The following is a 16,051-nucleotide window of genomic DNA, read 5'->3' on the forward strand; positions in this document are numbered from 1 at the left end:
TGCCGTGTGCTTACTCTCACAGTGTTGGACATACAATATAGACACAACCCTGACTGCAAGGGGCTGTTGTGATAATCACGTGGGGAAGAAGGGCAAGTTCCAGACCATCATACTAGTGATTTAAGTCACTGCTTTAATCAGAATTCTAGGTTTCAGTATTTTCAAACCTCAACCCTTTTGAGGAAATGATCACATATAAGGGAGTTTAGAAACACCAAAAACCCCAGAACATTCACTCTTACATCAAAAGCCTCACAAGACATTTCTAGATCAATATACCTGGACTTTTCTGGGGTTTTATAAGCAGGGTCTTCTTTAATACACCTTCCAGCTACTGTTCCAAAGTTCCTTTAAATGGAACTTGGTTAGTACAAACATGACACATTCTCAATTACCTGAGGAGTCGTAGGTTCCAGGTCCTTAATTAAGTTGTAAGCTTCTTGTACATCATCTGAAATACAAAAAAATAAGCAGCTACACTCGCCTCTGTTTCAGCAACCTCTTCGGAAACAGTCCCAGAAAGTGAGACCTTGTAGTGCTCAAACACCTGTGAGAAACACGGTCTATTTCATCTGTCCTCTGACTCTCTGTCAAGTTCGATGTTGAGTACTTATCCTAAAGATAACCAAATATCACCCTGCCCGGTGCGGCTCAGCTGGCTGAGCACCGTCCAGCAAAGCAAAAAGTCACCAGTTTGATTCCCGTTCAGGGCTTACGTTGGTCCCTGGTTGGGGCGAGTACAAGAGGCACCTTATTGCTGTTTCCTTCTCACATCAATTATTTTTTTTTAACGTTTTTGTAAACCCAAAGTGCCATTTATTTATTTGGAGAAACAATGATTTTGTTCTGCTTATTTATTTATTTTTAGATTTTACTTTTATTTATCTTTAGAGGGGAAGGGAAGGAGAGAGGGAGAGAAACATCAATGTATGGTTGCCTCCCGTGCTTCCCCCACTGGGAACTGGCCTGCAACCCAGGCATGCGCCCCGACTGGGAGTCGAACCGCAGTCCTCTGGTTCGCAGGCCCATGCTTAATCCACTGAGCCACACCAGCCAGGGCCTGCTTATTTATTCATTTATTGGTTAATTCTTGTATGTGCCCTGACTGGGGATCAAACCTGCAACTTTGGCATCTTGGTTCGACACTCTAACCAACTGAGCTACCCGGCCAGGGCCCTCACATCAATTATTTTTTTCCTTTCTTCCTCACTCCCTTTCCCTGTCTCTAAAAATAAATAAATACATAAAAGACAACCAAATATCCTTAGGAAAACCATATTAAGCTATGAAACACCTAAAAATATTCAAGCTAAAAATATGGACGGAGTATTACACACCAACGGCATAATAATTATCTAAGAAGAGTAACCATTAAAAATTTTTTTCCAACAACAACAACAACAAGTAAGAGATAGAAACAGGGGTGGGCAAAAGTAGAGGAAATTACCTGCCATCATTACCTAAAAGATAAGTAATAGGTAAGGATATAAAGTAACAACAGTAAGAAGACCAATAATACAAATAAATAACACAGTGACCAGCAAATAAGTAACACAAGAATAAACTGTCTTGCGCACTCGCAGCTGCACACTGATGTCTGCCCCGGGCTGAGCGCAGCAGCGAAACAGCCCACAGCCTGGGATTCGCACTCTAACACGGCGGCCACAGGCAAAGGGAGGTGGGGGACAGATGAACAGATGGCGTCGGTTCCTTGAAAGCTGCTGAGTCTGGGATGAATATTTGGGTGTCCATTCTAGTTATGTTTGAAAACTTGTATAATACAACTTAATTCATAAAACACATAAGATGTTTCTTTTGTTCTTGTCCAAAAGTGTATTTCTTTGTGCTCATATATCACAGAGAGAGGTGTCTGCAAGCTCATGTGTTGCTCTTGACGCACACATTCTCCTCGGGGAGGAGCACACCGTCGGACTGGTTCGTGCCACGCCCCCAAAAGGCCCACACCGCTAGTGGGCGTGAGGTTGGTGACACGAGGCCACCGCCAGGTGTGGCCGCTGCCGCCCTGTGCTTGTAACGATGTATTAGGGTCAAAGAGTGCTTTCGGCAGGCACGTGTCTAGCAATTTCAACCTTAACTTCCTTAGGGGTGATAAAAGAATCACGTTCTCTGTAAATCATAGTATTTCTCGTAAGAAACCAGGGGTACGAAGAAAGAGAAAGGCAGACAATTAGAGCAAATAAAAAAACCAGTTAATGATTTTAAAAGACTCAAGAGGGTGTGGATGTACATGAAATATAGGGGAACGGTAAAAAACAGAAAGAACTGCCGGGGGTGGGGGGCGGAACAAAAACGATGGGAAAACTAAAATAGAACATGTGAAGGATGAAGGAGAGAAAATAAGAGGAAAATAGAACAAGGAATGAGGGAGAAGGTCGGAAGCCACCGCAGAGGGCAGAGGGGCTGAGGAGCAAAGGCACAGCCAACAGGAGCCACGCAATCCGCCCCGCCCTGGGAAGCTGCTGCGAATTCAGTTTTGGAAGTGCTATGGATCTTAAAAGTTAAGCGATCCTTTGATTGGAAAGCAAATGTCTGAAACCATATCTGTGTAAGCTAGACCAAGACAAATTTTTCTCACCTTGGCGAAGGTAGTAAATCACTAAGTTGAGCCTCGCTTCAGGAATGACATCGACCAGGGGAGGCAAAACCTGCAAAGCCCCTTCACCTCCTCGGAAAACCACCTAGAGACGGAGAAGTTGTGTTATCATCGCAACAAGTACAAACACATTCATTGATGGAAATGTTTCCGGTGCTGCCACTTACAACTGGGCACGTGACAGCCAACCAAAACAGCTCTGGGTGTCAGCTAACGTCTTCAGAAGCTTTATCATTCAGTGAATGTATTATCCCCTGTGCTTCTAACCACCTCTGTTCTTTCCCCTCCCCTCTAATTTTGATCCTTGTGTTTAAATATTTCATTTTTTTACCCTATCTAAAATCTATCTCCACTAGCAGTCTTTATACCCTTATTGTCCTTTCTATCTTCGTTTCACATCTTTTTCATCTGTCTTTCTGTCACACCCTCCGGCGTATAAGCGCCACATGACAGGGCATTCACTGGGTACTCCCGGTCCCCAGAACTGTCACTAGGGTAGTCAGGACTCCGTTATTCTTCGGGAAGATGAGTACATGTTCTCTACATACACACGATCGGCCTCACTGAAAAAACACCACTATCTGAATTAGGCTAAGTCTAAAAAACAGAATAAATGAATTACATACATTTCCTTTTCTCTCCATAAGAACCTCAGAAAACCCTTCAAGTACCCAATAATTAATGAAACTTCTTTTCTAGGCAGATACTCTATATCAAATATTCCAGGAAGGAATACGTAGGACCTTTTCTGAGCCTGTTTCCTCATGTCCACATGTGCCCCGTATTAGCGGTGTGCGCCGTTCAGGGTCGTCACAGAGACTCAACGAGTTAAATCGGGCTCCCCAGATGCGCGGAGCAACATTCCATTCATCAGTGAGTACCCACCGGCCCCTACTGTGGGCCTGGTACTGCGATAAGCGCAAGGGTTACCTCGGGAACACGTCACTCCCCTGTCACACACAGCACAGGCTATACTCAAGTGAGGAGTGACCGTCCCAAGGCAACCACGTGAGCGCGCTGTCACGTGATAATAAAGGTCACAGACAACAGCGAAAACAAAACCACCCCTGGGGAAAGGACAGTTGTGCTCACTGCCGTGTTCACGGGGCCAGCACAGTGTCCGGCATGTAACGAGTTGTCTCCCAAGTGCGCATGCAGAAACCAAGGCCATCACCTCAAAAGTATCTACGTAGTCATCTTTTCTGGTTCCTTCTTAGCCAAGTTGTTCCTTCTTTTACCAGGATTAATTTCTTCCTGTCTTCTTGATCTCATGACTTCTAACTCCATCTGGACTTTGTTTCTCCGATAATTAACCATTCTGTCCTCATCGGCCATGGTCCTACTTCTCAACTTTCAACATGTACAGGGTTTTTATATAAAATGCTGCACTGGGTGCTACCGTCTCCTCTCAATGGCACCCTAGTTTTCTCCTTTCCTTCCATGCCGCAGTTTTGACCCTGACAGGTGTCTTTGCTGAATGCTTACCACCAGAAGTTAGAGGACCTCTTTTCAGCCAGGCCACGTTTCCCCTCATCTCTTAGTTCTTCTGGCTGGTCAAATAATGCAACTGGCATCCAGCAGATTAAAAGGAGAAAAATCCAATGTAACGTGTGTGTATGGGGAATTCACATAAGCATGCTAAAGACAGCGAGGCACAATGATGTAGATACGGTCATTTTGGACAAAGAGGTCATTTTGAACAAAGAAAGGGGAGGTAGGCTGTTCACAGGTAGTTGAGAAAGAGCAAACATGCCATTAACAAATGTCTGCAGGGCCACCCAGAGACAAAGGGAAATCCAGGGAACAGATTCTTGCTGGGATCCCCCATCTGCCGCACTTAATTCTCATGTGCTGTGCGAAGGTGAATATGCTAAAGTTCTCTTCCTGAAGCAGATTGTTCTATCGGAGTCTCTTCAGGCAGGTGAGGGAGAGGTAAAAGCTCTTACAAAACTAGTACATGGCTCCGTTTTGACCGCAGTCTGATTGCTAAAGTCGGGGCTCATAACAACCCTTTATATTGTTCAGTACTGTTCAAGTTTTGTTTTCAACTTTAAAAGTAATATGTGTTCATTGGGGAAAAGAAAACTTTGTGAAAGAACAAAAAGGAAATTTTCCATATTGTCACTTCTTTCTTTAATCTCACTTTCCAAGAATAATCCCTATGTATTTACTAGCTGGTGTGCTCCTCCCACACATACGGTGGGGTTTTCTAACATACATGTGGTGGTGTTCTGCTCCAGGGTCTATATATCCATCTGGGAAGCTTCTAAGAAAAATACTGGTAGGAGGGCCCCAGCCCAACCATTAAATAAGAATCTCTGGCGGGGGGGGGTGCGGCCCATGCATCCTAATTTTTTAAAACCTCCCACATGATTAAAAGGTGGAGTTGTACATGACATGATCTAGGTGCTCGTTCTTGCCTGCCTTGTCTTGTCCTATTTGCTTACGCTCCTTCCTCCAGTCCCTTAAACACAGATGCTCTCCTGGAACCATAGTTTTCTCTGTTTTTAACCGGGTGTCCCACATTTAGCTGTCAGGACTTCGGCAATCACTCCCCTCATGAAAACTCCTAACCCTGTTCTCCAGTCTCGATCTTGCTCCAAGCTTAATATCCAGATTAGTATCTCTAACAGACCACTGTCCACAAAAAATTGATCTGGCTTTATTTATAAACTAGTTTAGAAGTGAAAAGATCAGCGGGCCTACGAACCACACGATCGCAGTTCGATTCCCAGTCAGGGCACATGCCTGGGTTGCAGGCCAGTTCCCAGCAGGGGACTCACAAGAGGCAACCATACATTGATATTTCTCTCCCTCTCTCCTTCTCTTCCCCTCTAAAGATAAAATAAATAAAGTCTTTAAAAAAAAGGAGTGAAAAGATCAGCGGCAGAAGCTCATAGTAGAAATCATTCAACAGAGACTGCATTTGTGATGCAGGCCTTACTTATAGAAATAACATAATAAATATAAGACATTGTCAGGAAAGGACTGATACAAATAACAACTGAGTGGAAACCAGAAATCAAGGGCAAAGAGAGTCTAAAACAGCTATGGTTTTCAGCACGTATGCTGGGAAAATTGGTGCTCGGGAAAGAGAGAAATCAGAAGGAAAAGGCAATATTAAACAGGCAAACTAAGCAATATCAAATAATGTGCTCAGTGCTCCCAGATGTCTGAGTAGAAGGCAGCTGCTCTGCACCCACAGTATCACATGGCAGCGGAATCAGACTTCATCCGCCTGAACTTTCAGCAACAGCCCTTGTAACCCAGCCCTCACCCTACTCGCCCCTTTACTTTCCTGCTAAGTACAACTTGACTTTCCACCACTGCCCACCGCAAACTTTCTGCTCTAGCGAGCTCAGTCTGCTCACGGCCTCTGGCCTGTGTCATCCTCGTTCCGCATCTCAGCCATCATGGAAAACCTTGCCCGTGCACTCTGCCCTTCCAAGACAGGCTCCTCTGTCTGCCAACAGACCAACCACGTGGAGCGACACTGCCTTGCATGTATCTGTGGGGGAGCAGTCTGCCACTCCAAAACGTGCCTTTTAAGGGTGCTGATTGCTTTAAGCTGCTTATCTTTAAGAAACAAAAGACTCGAGAGGAGCCCTGTACCTCCCTCTTACCTGCATAAAGGACTTTAGGTAGAACAACCTGCACCGGGAAGGGAGCTATCACAGAAGGCTGCATTTTCACATGGCCTGAGTGTGGCAGACAGGGAGGAACCCACAGGGCCTGTGTGTGTGAGTCTTCCCTGAGTCCCCTGGTTTCTGGGTAGCCGGACAACAATTTGTTTGCCAAATGTTTGCTTCTGAGCATTTGCTTCTGAATTGCTTACCTTCCTTTTGGAATCCAAACTACTACCCAGTCTCTCCTTAGCTCAAGAGAGCTTAGAAGCCTCAACTGCCTGATTTGTCCTCAGGACCATGTTCTTACGAAACCTTTACATGTACACACATAATACATTTGGTTATTTCACATGTTAATCTGTCTCATGTCAGTCTGATTATTAGACCAGTCATAAGAACTTTTAAGAGTAAAATAAAAATTACTTTTCCTCCTCTATATATAGAGTGGGCAAAATAAGGTTTACAGTTGTGAGTACATGAAACAGTTTATTTTTGTATTATTATTAATTACTGTGTTATTTGTATTACAACGTAAACCTACGTTTGTCCACCTTGTATATCTCTACCTTCTCAAGAAGGATTTCCCTGATGAGAAGCCCCGATATTCTAAACACATTTTCTCTCCTGGACAGCAAGGAGTTCACTTGGAGCAGAAGAATATTTGCTGAGGTCTCTCTCTGCATTCATCTGGCTAACTGCTGAGACGTGCTAAATGGGTGGGACTCCAGTCAGGAGGGAGGGGAAACCATTATTCACCAGATTGTGCCTGATGAGTTCCTTAGCAAATTCAAAGGAAGAAGAAGCGTTGTCCATCAAGCTTTTGAGTTCTGTCTGAAATTGAAAAAGGAAAGACTTGTGAAAATGACAAGTGTGCAGTTCTAACACCACGTATTCCAACCCTGTTTTATAGTGTCAAAAAACGTAACATGCTATTTCATTGGTTCCTTGGGGCGCTCAGAAATTAAAGTAATTACTGTTATTCTCATTTTACAGTGGAAGACATTGAGGCTTATAAAAGTTAAGTGACTTGAACCTTACACTAAAGCAGCAAGTTTGAAATCAGCAGAACCAAGTCTGAAGACTCCTAGAGGTAGCCTTTTCTTTCAGGGTCAAAGGTAATAAAGGACATAAACCTTCAGCAACTGAGGCTGATTCTTCAATCTGACTTCTTCACCTATACCCTCCATTGCAATTTCACCTATACCTCCTTCCTGCAATTCTTCCCTCTATTTTATCACTTATGAGACCTGTCAGATCTCTTCTGTATTCTCTTGCCCCCTTAACACCCTTCAAAGAAATGGTCAACCATTAACAGTGTCTTCACTAGGATACTATAATTATCCCTTCCTTAGCTTGCTGCTATTCCTACCTTGCCAATCTATAATTTCGAGTAATCCTTCCTTCCTTCTTTTCCTACTTACATCAGTAGGTAGCTTAGCTTTCTGGATAAAATTATTAAATTCTGTCCTGGCTGGTGTGGCTCAGTGGATTGAGTGCCGGCCTGAGAACCAAAGGGTCTTTGGTTCAATTCCCAGTCAGGGCACATGTCTGGGTTGTGGGCCCGGTTCCCAGTGTGGGGAGCGAGAGAAGCAACCATATGTTGATGTTTCTCTTCTTCTCTTTCTCCCTCCCTTCCCCTTTCTTCCCCCAAAATAAATAAATGAAATCTTTTCTTAAAATTGTTAAGTTCTTGATTGTTCTCACTAACCATGGGAAGCTTGTTCTACCTGATCACTGATAAAAGTGCTCGTCTACTCAGCAATCCTTTTATTAATCTCTTGATCAGAGCAGTAGTTGCCAAGTGTGGGGTAATATTAGGCTGGGTCAGCAGTTTTCAAGCTTTCAAATCTTCAGATCCCTTCTGTAATCTTAAATACTATTAAGGATCCCAAAGAGCTTTTATTTATGTGGGTTATATTAGTTGATATTTATTGCATTAGAAATTAAGACAAAAACTTTAAGGATTCAATTAATGAAGATGTATAAACCTACTATACATTAACCTAAATAATATTTTTTACTTAGAAAAAATACATTTTCCAAGACAAAAATTTTGCAAGCAGAGTGGTACTGTTCTACAGTTTTGCAAATCCCTGGCTTAATGGAGGACAGTTACACCAGCGTTTCTATAACTGTATTTGAACTGTTTTGAAATCTCATGTCTCTGGAAATCCTCACTGAACACCTGAGAGAATAAAAGTGAAAAGACACAATCTTTTTTATTCTGAGGATAGTTTTAATCTCAGGCAGGGCCAGTCAGAACTAAGGGTCAGGCAAGCAAAGTGCCCAGTGCGCAGGTGCAAAGCAGCACCCTCACATTTGTGCAGTGGGCAGTTGCTGAACTTTCCTCCTCCCGCCTAGGTAACTGCCTGTGTCACACAAGTCCAGGCTCTGCCTCACAGACCCCAAGAAATGGAGTCCCAGATCACAATCAGAGAGCCACGGGGATAGATTCAATGTTCCTGTTGTAAACAACAACAAAAAACCCAGATATTTTAAAACATTTTCTTAAGAATACCAAAGAGAGTCCCGGCTGGCATAGCTCAGTGGATTGAGCACAGGCCTGTGAACCAGAGGATCGTGGTTCGATTCCCAGTCAGGGCACATGCCTGGGTTGCAGGCCAGTTCCCTGCAGGCCAACTTCCACCAGGGAACCCACGAAAGGCAACCATACATCGATGTTTCTCTCCCTCTCTCCTTCCCCTCTAAAGATAAATAAATAAATAAAATCTTTAAAAAAACCACAAAGTAATTACTATAAAAAAAATACCAAAGAGAGTAAGGAGCGAGAGTAAGGAGCTACCAGACCAAAAGAGCAGGGGAAAATGAAACCGAGAGAAATAGACAAGCACAGAAACTTATTTTTTGCTCTGAAGGCTATACTGATTCTACAAAATTAAAGCTTTTGGTTGACAGTCTTGCCAGGCAACAAGAAAGAAAGAACAAAGCCCTGGGCCTGCACAGAGACTCTAGCAGGAGACCGTTCCCCACCATCCGCCAGGACTCCCCAGAGCCCCGCTGGCAAAAGAAGGGTGAACAGAACTTGACCATCTCCAGCGCAGAGGCGCCTAGCTAGGGTTCTGTGGGCCGTGAAGGTGATCTCAAGCCTTGAATTTGGTACAAGGGGGTCTTGAATGGGCATTTCTCCTGGATATCCCGCAGAGTAAATGCATGTTGCTTAGGGAGAAAAGTGCCTTTACTGTAGGCTTGAAGTTACTCCTGTAAGTAATTTTTCAAATACTGTGCCGAGCACACAAAGATAAGCTGCCATTCAAAGAAACTAGACTCCTCCAGGGAGAACCAGGAGAAATGAGAAAAAACCAGAATGAAAACCACAAAAATTTCAGAAATTCAAATAGTCAAACTTAGATCACAAAACAAGTATGCTGACAACGTTTATGGAAATAAAAGATAAACTTGGAAGTATAAAATTAGAAACAGCAAGAAGTGAAGATTTTTAAGAAAGAAAGAACTTCTGGAAACATAAAATATTGTAAACAAAATTCGTAACTACATGGACAGGTATCACATAAGAGAGCCGAAAATGGCCACTGTGTGTATTGGCTCCCAGCTCGTTTACATTCACAGCAGGCGGAGACCCGTTAGCTCAAAAGATTTTTGGCACCAAACTTCAAGTTTACACATCCAGTTGTTTTTACGTATTTATTTTTAACTAAACATTTTTATTGATTGATTTGAGACAGAAACATTGATTTGTTGCTCCACTCACTTATGCTCATTTCTGGGGTGTGCCCTGCCAGGGAAGGGGGGGGCGCTCTGACCCACTGCGCTCTGCGGCCGGGGCAGGTCCAGTCGGGGCAGGTCCAGTCGGTTTCAGGGCAGCCCAGATAAACACCCTAGAGACTGTGCCTGTTTTTCACACCCGAAACTTGCTGAACACCTGCCAGCCGCAGATGAGACACGCCCCAGGGCTACAAAGAACCCGCGCTGCTGTCGCCTGTCAGACCTCCAGTGGCCTCTGACGTGGACATTGACTCCCTCCGCCGCTGAGGGACGTCATCTACACCGAGCCCCTCTCCGCACGCCTCCTCCCCTTCGGGAAGGTCCCTGTGCCATCGCTGGACGGTCACATTCTAGGAGGAACTTCCCCGCCCCGCCCCGGCAAAAACCTTTCAAAGAGTCACCCGAATAAAGTCTGTGGGTGCTGCTGTCACCTCATGGTCATATCTGTTTCCTGCATCAGCCCTGCGGTCCCTGGAGCCCCTACACTGGTTTTCGCAGCTGGCTAGACGCACCCTAAAAATGAACTCGTGATCAGGCGGAGGGGGCGGAGAAACGGGCGGAGGGGGCGGGGAGCACGTACGGTGTGAAGACGCAAAAGAAGGAAAAAGGGGAAGAAAGGGTGGGACGGGATCGTACAGAGAAGGGTCTAACTAGATCGAAGTTCCCAAGGTAAATTTGAGCCACAATGGGTGGTAGAAAAACCGGAAAGAAAATGGCTGAGGATTTTTCAGTTAGATTAGAATCATCGATCCACCGATTTAATAAGTCCCATGAAGGCAACATTTTTTTAAATGTTTACATCTAGTTAAATCATAATGCAACTGAAGAAAAATTTAAATACAATTTCTTATTAAAAATGATAGATTGCCCTGGCTGGTGTAGCTCAGTGGATTGAGCACGGGCCTGTGAACCAGGCAATCACGGTTCGATTCCCAGTCAGGGCACATTCCTGGGTTGCAGGCCAGTTCCCGGCAGGGACCAGTTCCCAGCAGGGGATGCACAAGAAGCAACCATACATTGATGTTTCTCTTCTTCTCTCCTTCCCTTCCCCTCTAAAGGTAAATGAATAAAATATTAAAAAAAAAATAAAAAAAATAAAAATGATAGATTGCCCTGGCTGGTGTAGCTCCCTGGATTGAGCACGGGCTGAGAACCAAAGGGTCGCGGGTTCGATTCCCAGTCAGGGCACAGGCCTGGGTTGCAGGCCACCTCCACATTGGGGGCCACATGAAAGGCAGCAACACACTGATGTTTCTCTCCCTCTCTCCTTTCCTCCCCTTTCTTTAAAAATAAATAAAATCTTTTAAAAAATGATAGATTACTTTCAAATACAGTTAGTTTGATGCCTGGCTTCTCAACATAAAAATGGACCTAGAAGATAATGGAAAATATCTTCAATGTGCCGATAAGGTGTCAAATGCTTAATGAAGATACCCTAAATATACATAAGGCAAAATAAGGACATTTTCAGACAAACAAAAACAGTTTGCCATCAGAATCTCACTAAAGAGATTCTGAAGCATAAACTTGACGTCAATCAATAGGAAAAGGGTCCCAGATGGAAGGTTTCAGTTGCAATTACGAATAAAGAGGAAAGAATACAATTTTTTAAATGTTGTAACACTAAATAAATTATTAGATTTAGCAGCAATAATTAAAAAAATATAATAGGAAAGGACAAGACAACAATAGCATGTGAGTTAGGAAGGTGGCAAATGAAGTGAAAATATCGTCAGGCCTTCGTATTGCTGAGGAGGAGAGTAAAGATTAACATTAAACTTGGTTCCATGCCCTGACCCGCTGTGGCTTAGTGGGTTGGGCACCCTCCTGCTCCGGGCACTTGCCTGGGTTGTGGGTTTGGTCCTGGTCATGGCATGTACAAGAGGCAACTGATCACATTTCTGTCTCATATAGATGTTTCTCTCCCCCTCTTCCCCTCTCTCTAAAAGTAAATAAATAAAATCTTTAAAAAACATTGATTATATGAAGGATGCCTGTGGTAATTTTTATGGTAACCACTAAAGTATGAAAACTGAGTGGATAACTTCTGAAACTAGCACAGTAAAAAAATGAAGATAAAATACAGCCAATCAAAACCATAAAAAAAATAACCCAGAAAGGAGAGAGAGAGAAATAGAAGAGGTGAGACAAACAGAAACACAAAACAAGATGGTAGATTTATACCTAATTAGTATCAGTATTAGTATTTATAATAATTAGTATTATAATAAACACTAATTAAATCTAATTGGATGAAATACTCCAATTAAAAGATAAAATCTTAGACAAGATAAACAAAATCCAACTATATTTTTACAAGAGACATACTTAAAATATGAAGTTATAAAAAAGTTAAAAGGAACCCTGGCTAGGTGGCTCACTTGGTTGGAGCATCATTGCATACACCAGAAAGATTGTGGCTTCCATCCCAGGTCAGGGCACATACCTGGGTTTTGGGTTTGATCCCCAGTTGGGGAGCGTATACGAGGCAAAACCGATTGCTGTTTTCTCTCTCACACTGATGTTTCTCTCTCTCTCTGTCTGCCCAAGTCTACCCCTTTTTCGCTCTCTAAAATCAACAAACATATCCTCAGGTGAGGTTTTAAAAATTAATAGGAAAAGGGTGGTAAAAAATATGCCATAAGAATATAAACCAGCCCTCGCCGGTGTGGCTCGGTGGATTGAGCACAGGCCTGCGAACCACACGATCGAGGTTCGATTCCCGGTCAGGGCACATGCCTGGGTTGCAGGCCAGTTCCCAGCAGGGGACTCAAGAGAGGCAACAATACATTGATATTTCTTTCTCTCTCTCTCTCTCTCTCTCTCCCTCCTTTCCTTCCCCTCTAAGATAAATAAATAAAATCTTAAAAAAAAAGGAATATAAACCAAAAGAAAAACTACACTAATAGTAGCGCACAAAATGGTCTTTAAGGCAAAAAGCATAATTAGAAGGAAGGGAGTCACTTTATACTGATAAAAGCTTCAATTCACCAGAAAGATGTAATCATTTAAACTTTGTACATTCCTTAAAAAATGATCTCAAAATATATAAAGCGAAAATGAAAAGAATCAGAAGAGACAAATTCACCATGACAGCGAGAACGTTTAACACAGCTCTCTCTGTAATCAAGAGTAAGCAAATGATAAAATTAGTAAAGTGACAGAAGCTTTGATAAAAACATAAAAAAATAATTGGACTTGCCCTGGCTGGTGTAGCTCAGTGGATTGAGCATGGGCCTGTGAAGCAAAAGGTGACTGGTTCGATTCCCAGTCAGGGCACATGCCTGGGTTGCAGGCCCAGTCCCCAGTGGGGGTACACGAGAGGCAGCCACACATTGGTGTTTCTCTCCCACTCTTTCTCCTTCCCATTCCCTATCTCTAAAAATAAATTTAAAAAAAACTAATTGGACTTAATGGACATGTATGGAATCTTGCACCTAACACCTCAGAGTACACACTGTATTTAAGCACACGTGGAAAGCTCAGAAACACTAGCCACATATTGGAGCCATGAAACAAGTTTCAAGAAATAAATGCCAAGAGATTCAAATCATACAGAACACATTCTCAGACTACAACATAATTTTACTAGTAATCTTAATAAAATTATAACTAGAAATTTGCCATGTATTGGGAAACGAAGAATTGTTCTAATTAATCTGAAATAACTCATACTAAAATCAGAAGTCATATTGATATTCAAACTTGGAATGCAGCTAAAACAATACTTACAAATTTATCACCTCAACTGAATATTTTAGAAAAGAAGCCTGAAAATTAATAAGCTAAACATCCATTTCAATAATGTTTTAAACCCATGGAAAGAAAACAATAGGGAGGAAATGACGAAAGCACAGAAATTAATAAAGTATAAAACAATGACATATTAGAGAAGATGAATAAAACCAAAAGTTGTTGTTTTTGAAAAACTAAAAAAAACTGAAAATGTAAATGAAATGGTCAAACTTGTAGAAAAATACAACCTATCAAAAATAACACAAGGCCCTGGCTGGTGTAGCTCAGTGGATTGAGCGCAGGCCTGCAAACCAGAGTATCGCGGTTCGATTCCCAGTCAGGGCACATGCCTGGGTTGCAGGCCAGTTCCCAGCAGGGGATGCACAAGAGGCAACCATACATTGATATTTCTCTCCCTCTCTCCTTCCCTTCCCCTCTAAAGATAAATAAATAAAAATCTTTTAAAAATCCACAAGAAATAGAAAACATGAATAGTCCTACAACCATCAAAGTAATTGAGTTAGTGATTTAAAACCTCCCAAATCTAGAGATGGCATCATCACAAAGTTCTAGCAAACATTTAAGGAAAAAATCATGACAATCTTGTATAGGCATACCTTAATTGCTCTGTTTTATTGTCCTTTGCAGGGATTCAGCTGGTTGGGTTTTTTTTTTTAAAGATTTTATTTATTTACTTTCAGAAAGAGGGAGAGATACATCAATGTGTAGTTGCCTCCCGTGCGCCCTCTACTGGGGATCTGGCTTGAAACTCAGGCATGTGCCCTGACTGGGAATCGAACCATGATCGCCTGGTTCGCAGGCCCGCACTCAATCCACTGACCCACACCAGCCAGGGCAGGTATTGTGCTGTTTTAAAAAATTAAAGGTTTGCAGCAATCCTGCGTGGAGCAAGTCTATTGGCACCATTTTTCCAACAGCGTTCACTCACTTCATGTCTTTGTGTCACATTTACAAATTCTAGCAATATGTCACACTTTTTCATTATTATTATATTTGTATGGTGATCTGTGATCAATGATCTTTGATGCTACTCTTTCCATTGTTTTGGGGTGCCGTGAACCGTGCCCATACAAGATAGCAAACTTAATGTGTATGTTCTAACTGACTAGCCATTCTCCTGTCTCGCTCCCTCTCCTCAGGCCTCCCTATTTCCTGAAACACAAAAACACTGGAATAAGACAAATTAATAACCCTACAAAGGCCTCTAAGTGCTCAAGTGAAAGAAAGAGTTTATATGTCTCTCATTTTAAATCAAAAGCTAGAAATGATTACGCCCAGTAAGGAAGGCATGTTGAAGTCAAGATAGGGAAAGGTAGGCCTCTTGCATCAGTTGGCCAAGAAATTGCCACAGTGACCCCAGCCTTTGGCAGCCATCACCCTGAGCAGCCACCAGCCATCAGCATCAAGGCAAGACCCTCCGGCAGCAGAGATTACAACTTGCTGATGGCTCGGAGGATGGTTAGCATTTTTTAGAAATAATATTTTTAAGGAAGGTTTGTGCATTGTTCTTTTAGACACATTGCCATTGTATACTTAATAAACTCCAGTAAGGTGTAAACAAAACTTTGATTTGCACTGGGAAACCAAAAATGTATGACTCGCTTTGTTGTGATATATGCTCTATTGTGGTGGTCTGGAACCGAACCCACAATATCTCCAAGTTCTGTCTGTGTAAACTTTTCTAAGAAACAGTAGCATATGACACCCTCTCCATTAATTTAATGAAGCGAGTATAATCCCTGTACCAAAACCTGACATGACCTGTTCCGACAGAAAATAAAATTCCAGACTAATCAAATTAATGAGTACTGATGCAAAAATTTTAAGTGGAATATCAGCTAACTGAGTCCTGTGAAAATTCATTGTAAAGTCGTCATAATTGAGGGAGTATGGTATTGTGAGCAGGTTTAGACAACAGGATCGACAGGATAGAAGGCTTTAGCGCCAGGCAGCCTAGGGCTTGAGACCTGAATCTGCCACTAGTAAAACCTTAAGCAAGTTATTCAAAGTACATTAAGAGTTCAGTCAATCATTACAAATTATTCCGTAACTCCTACAGAAGAGCATGATGCTACTGGAGTTTGCGCAGGGAAGGAACCACACAATACAGAACCCATCACACAAGTTACTAGAGGAATGCCGGACTGTAAATGTTTTAATGAAATTATCTTAAGTAAACACAAAATAGATCCTCTTGCAACCAAACAAAAAAGTTTTCTACGGCACATCTGACAGTCCTCTCCTGCCAGAACACATTATAGAATCACTATAAACTGCACTGACATGATTTCAAATGAAAAGGCATGCCTCC

General features: G+C 42.5%; 1 protein-coding gene across 1 annotated transcript in view; it reads right to left on the reverse strand.

Annotated features, from left to right (window-relative positions):
• Positions 1 to 16,051, reverse strand: part of IFT56 (intraflagellar transport 56) — a 44,142-nt gene that overhangs the window by 13,433 nt on the left and 14,658 nt on the right. The window contains 3 exon segments of the mRNA XM_037049102.1: positions 396 to 451; positions 2,597 to 2,699; positions 6,997 to 7,071. Of these exon segments, the coding sequence (XP_036904997.1) occupies positions 396 to 451; positions 2,597 to 2,699; positions 6,997 to 7,071 (234 nt within the window).

The sequence above is a fragment of the Sturnira hondurensis genome, unplaced genomic scaffold (genome assembly GCF_014824575.4).
Source record: "Sturnira hondurensis isolate 20B ecotype Veracruz unplaced genomic scaffold, ASM1482457v3 Scaffold0006437, whole genome shotgun sequence".
In the NCBI taxonomy this organism is placed as follows: Eukaryota; Metazoa; Chordata; class Mammalia; order Chiroptera; family Phyllostomidae; genus Sturnira; species Sturnira hondurensis.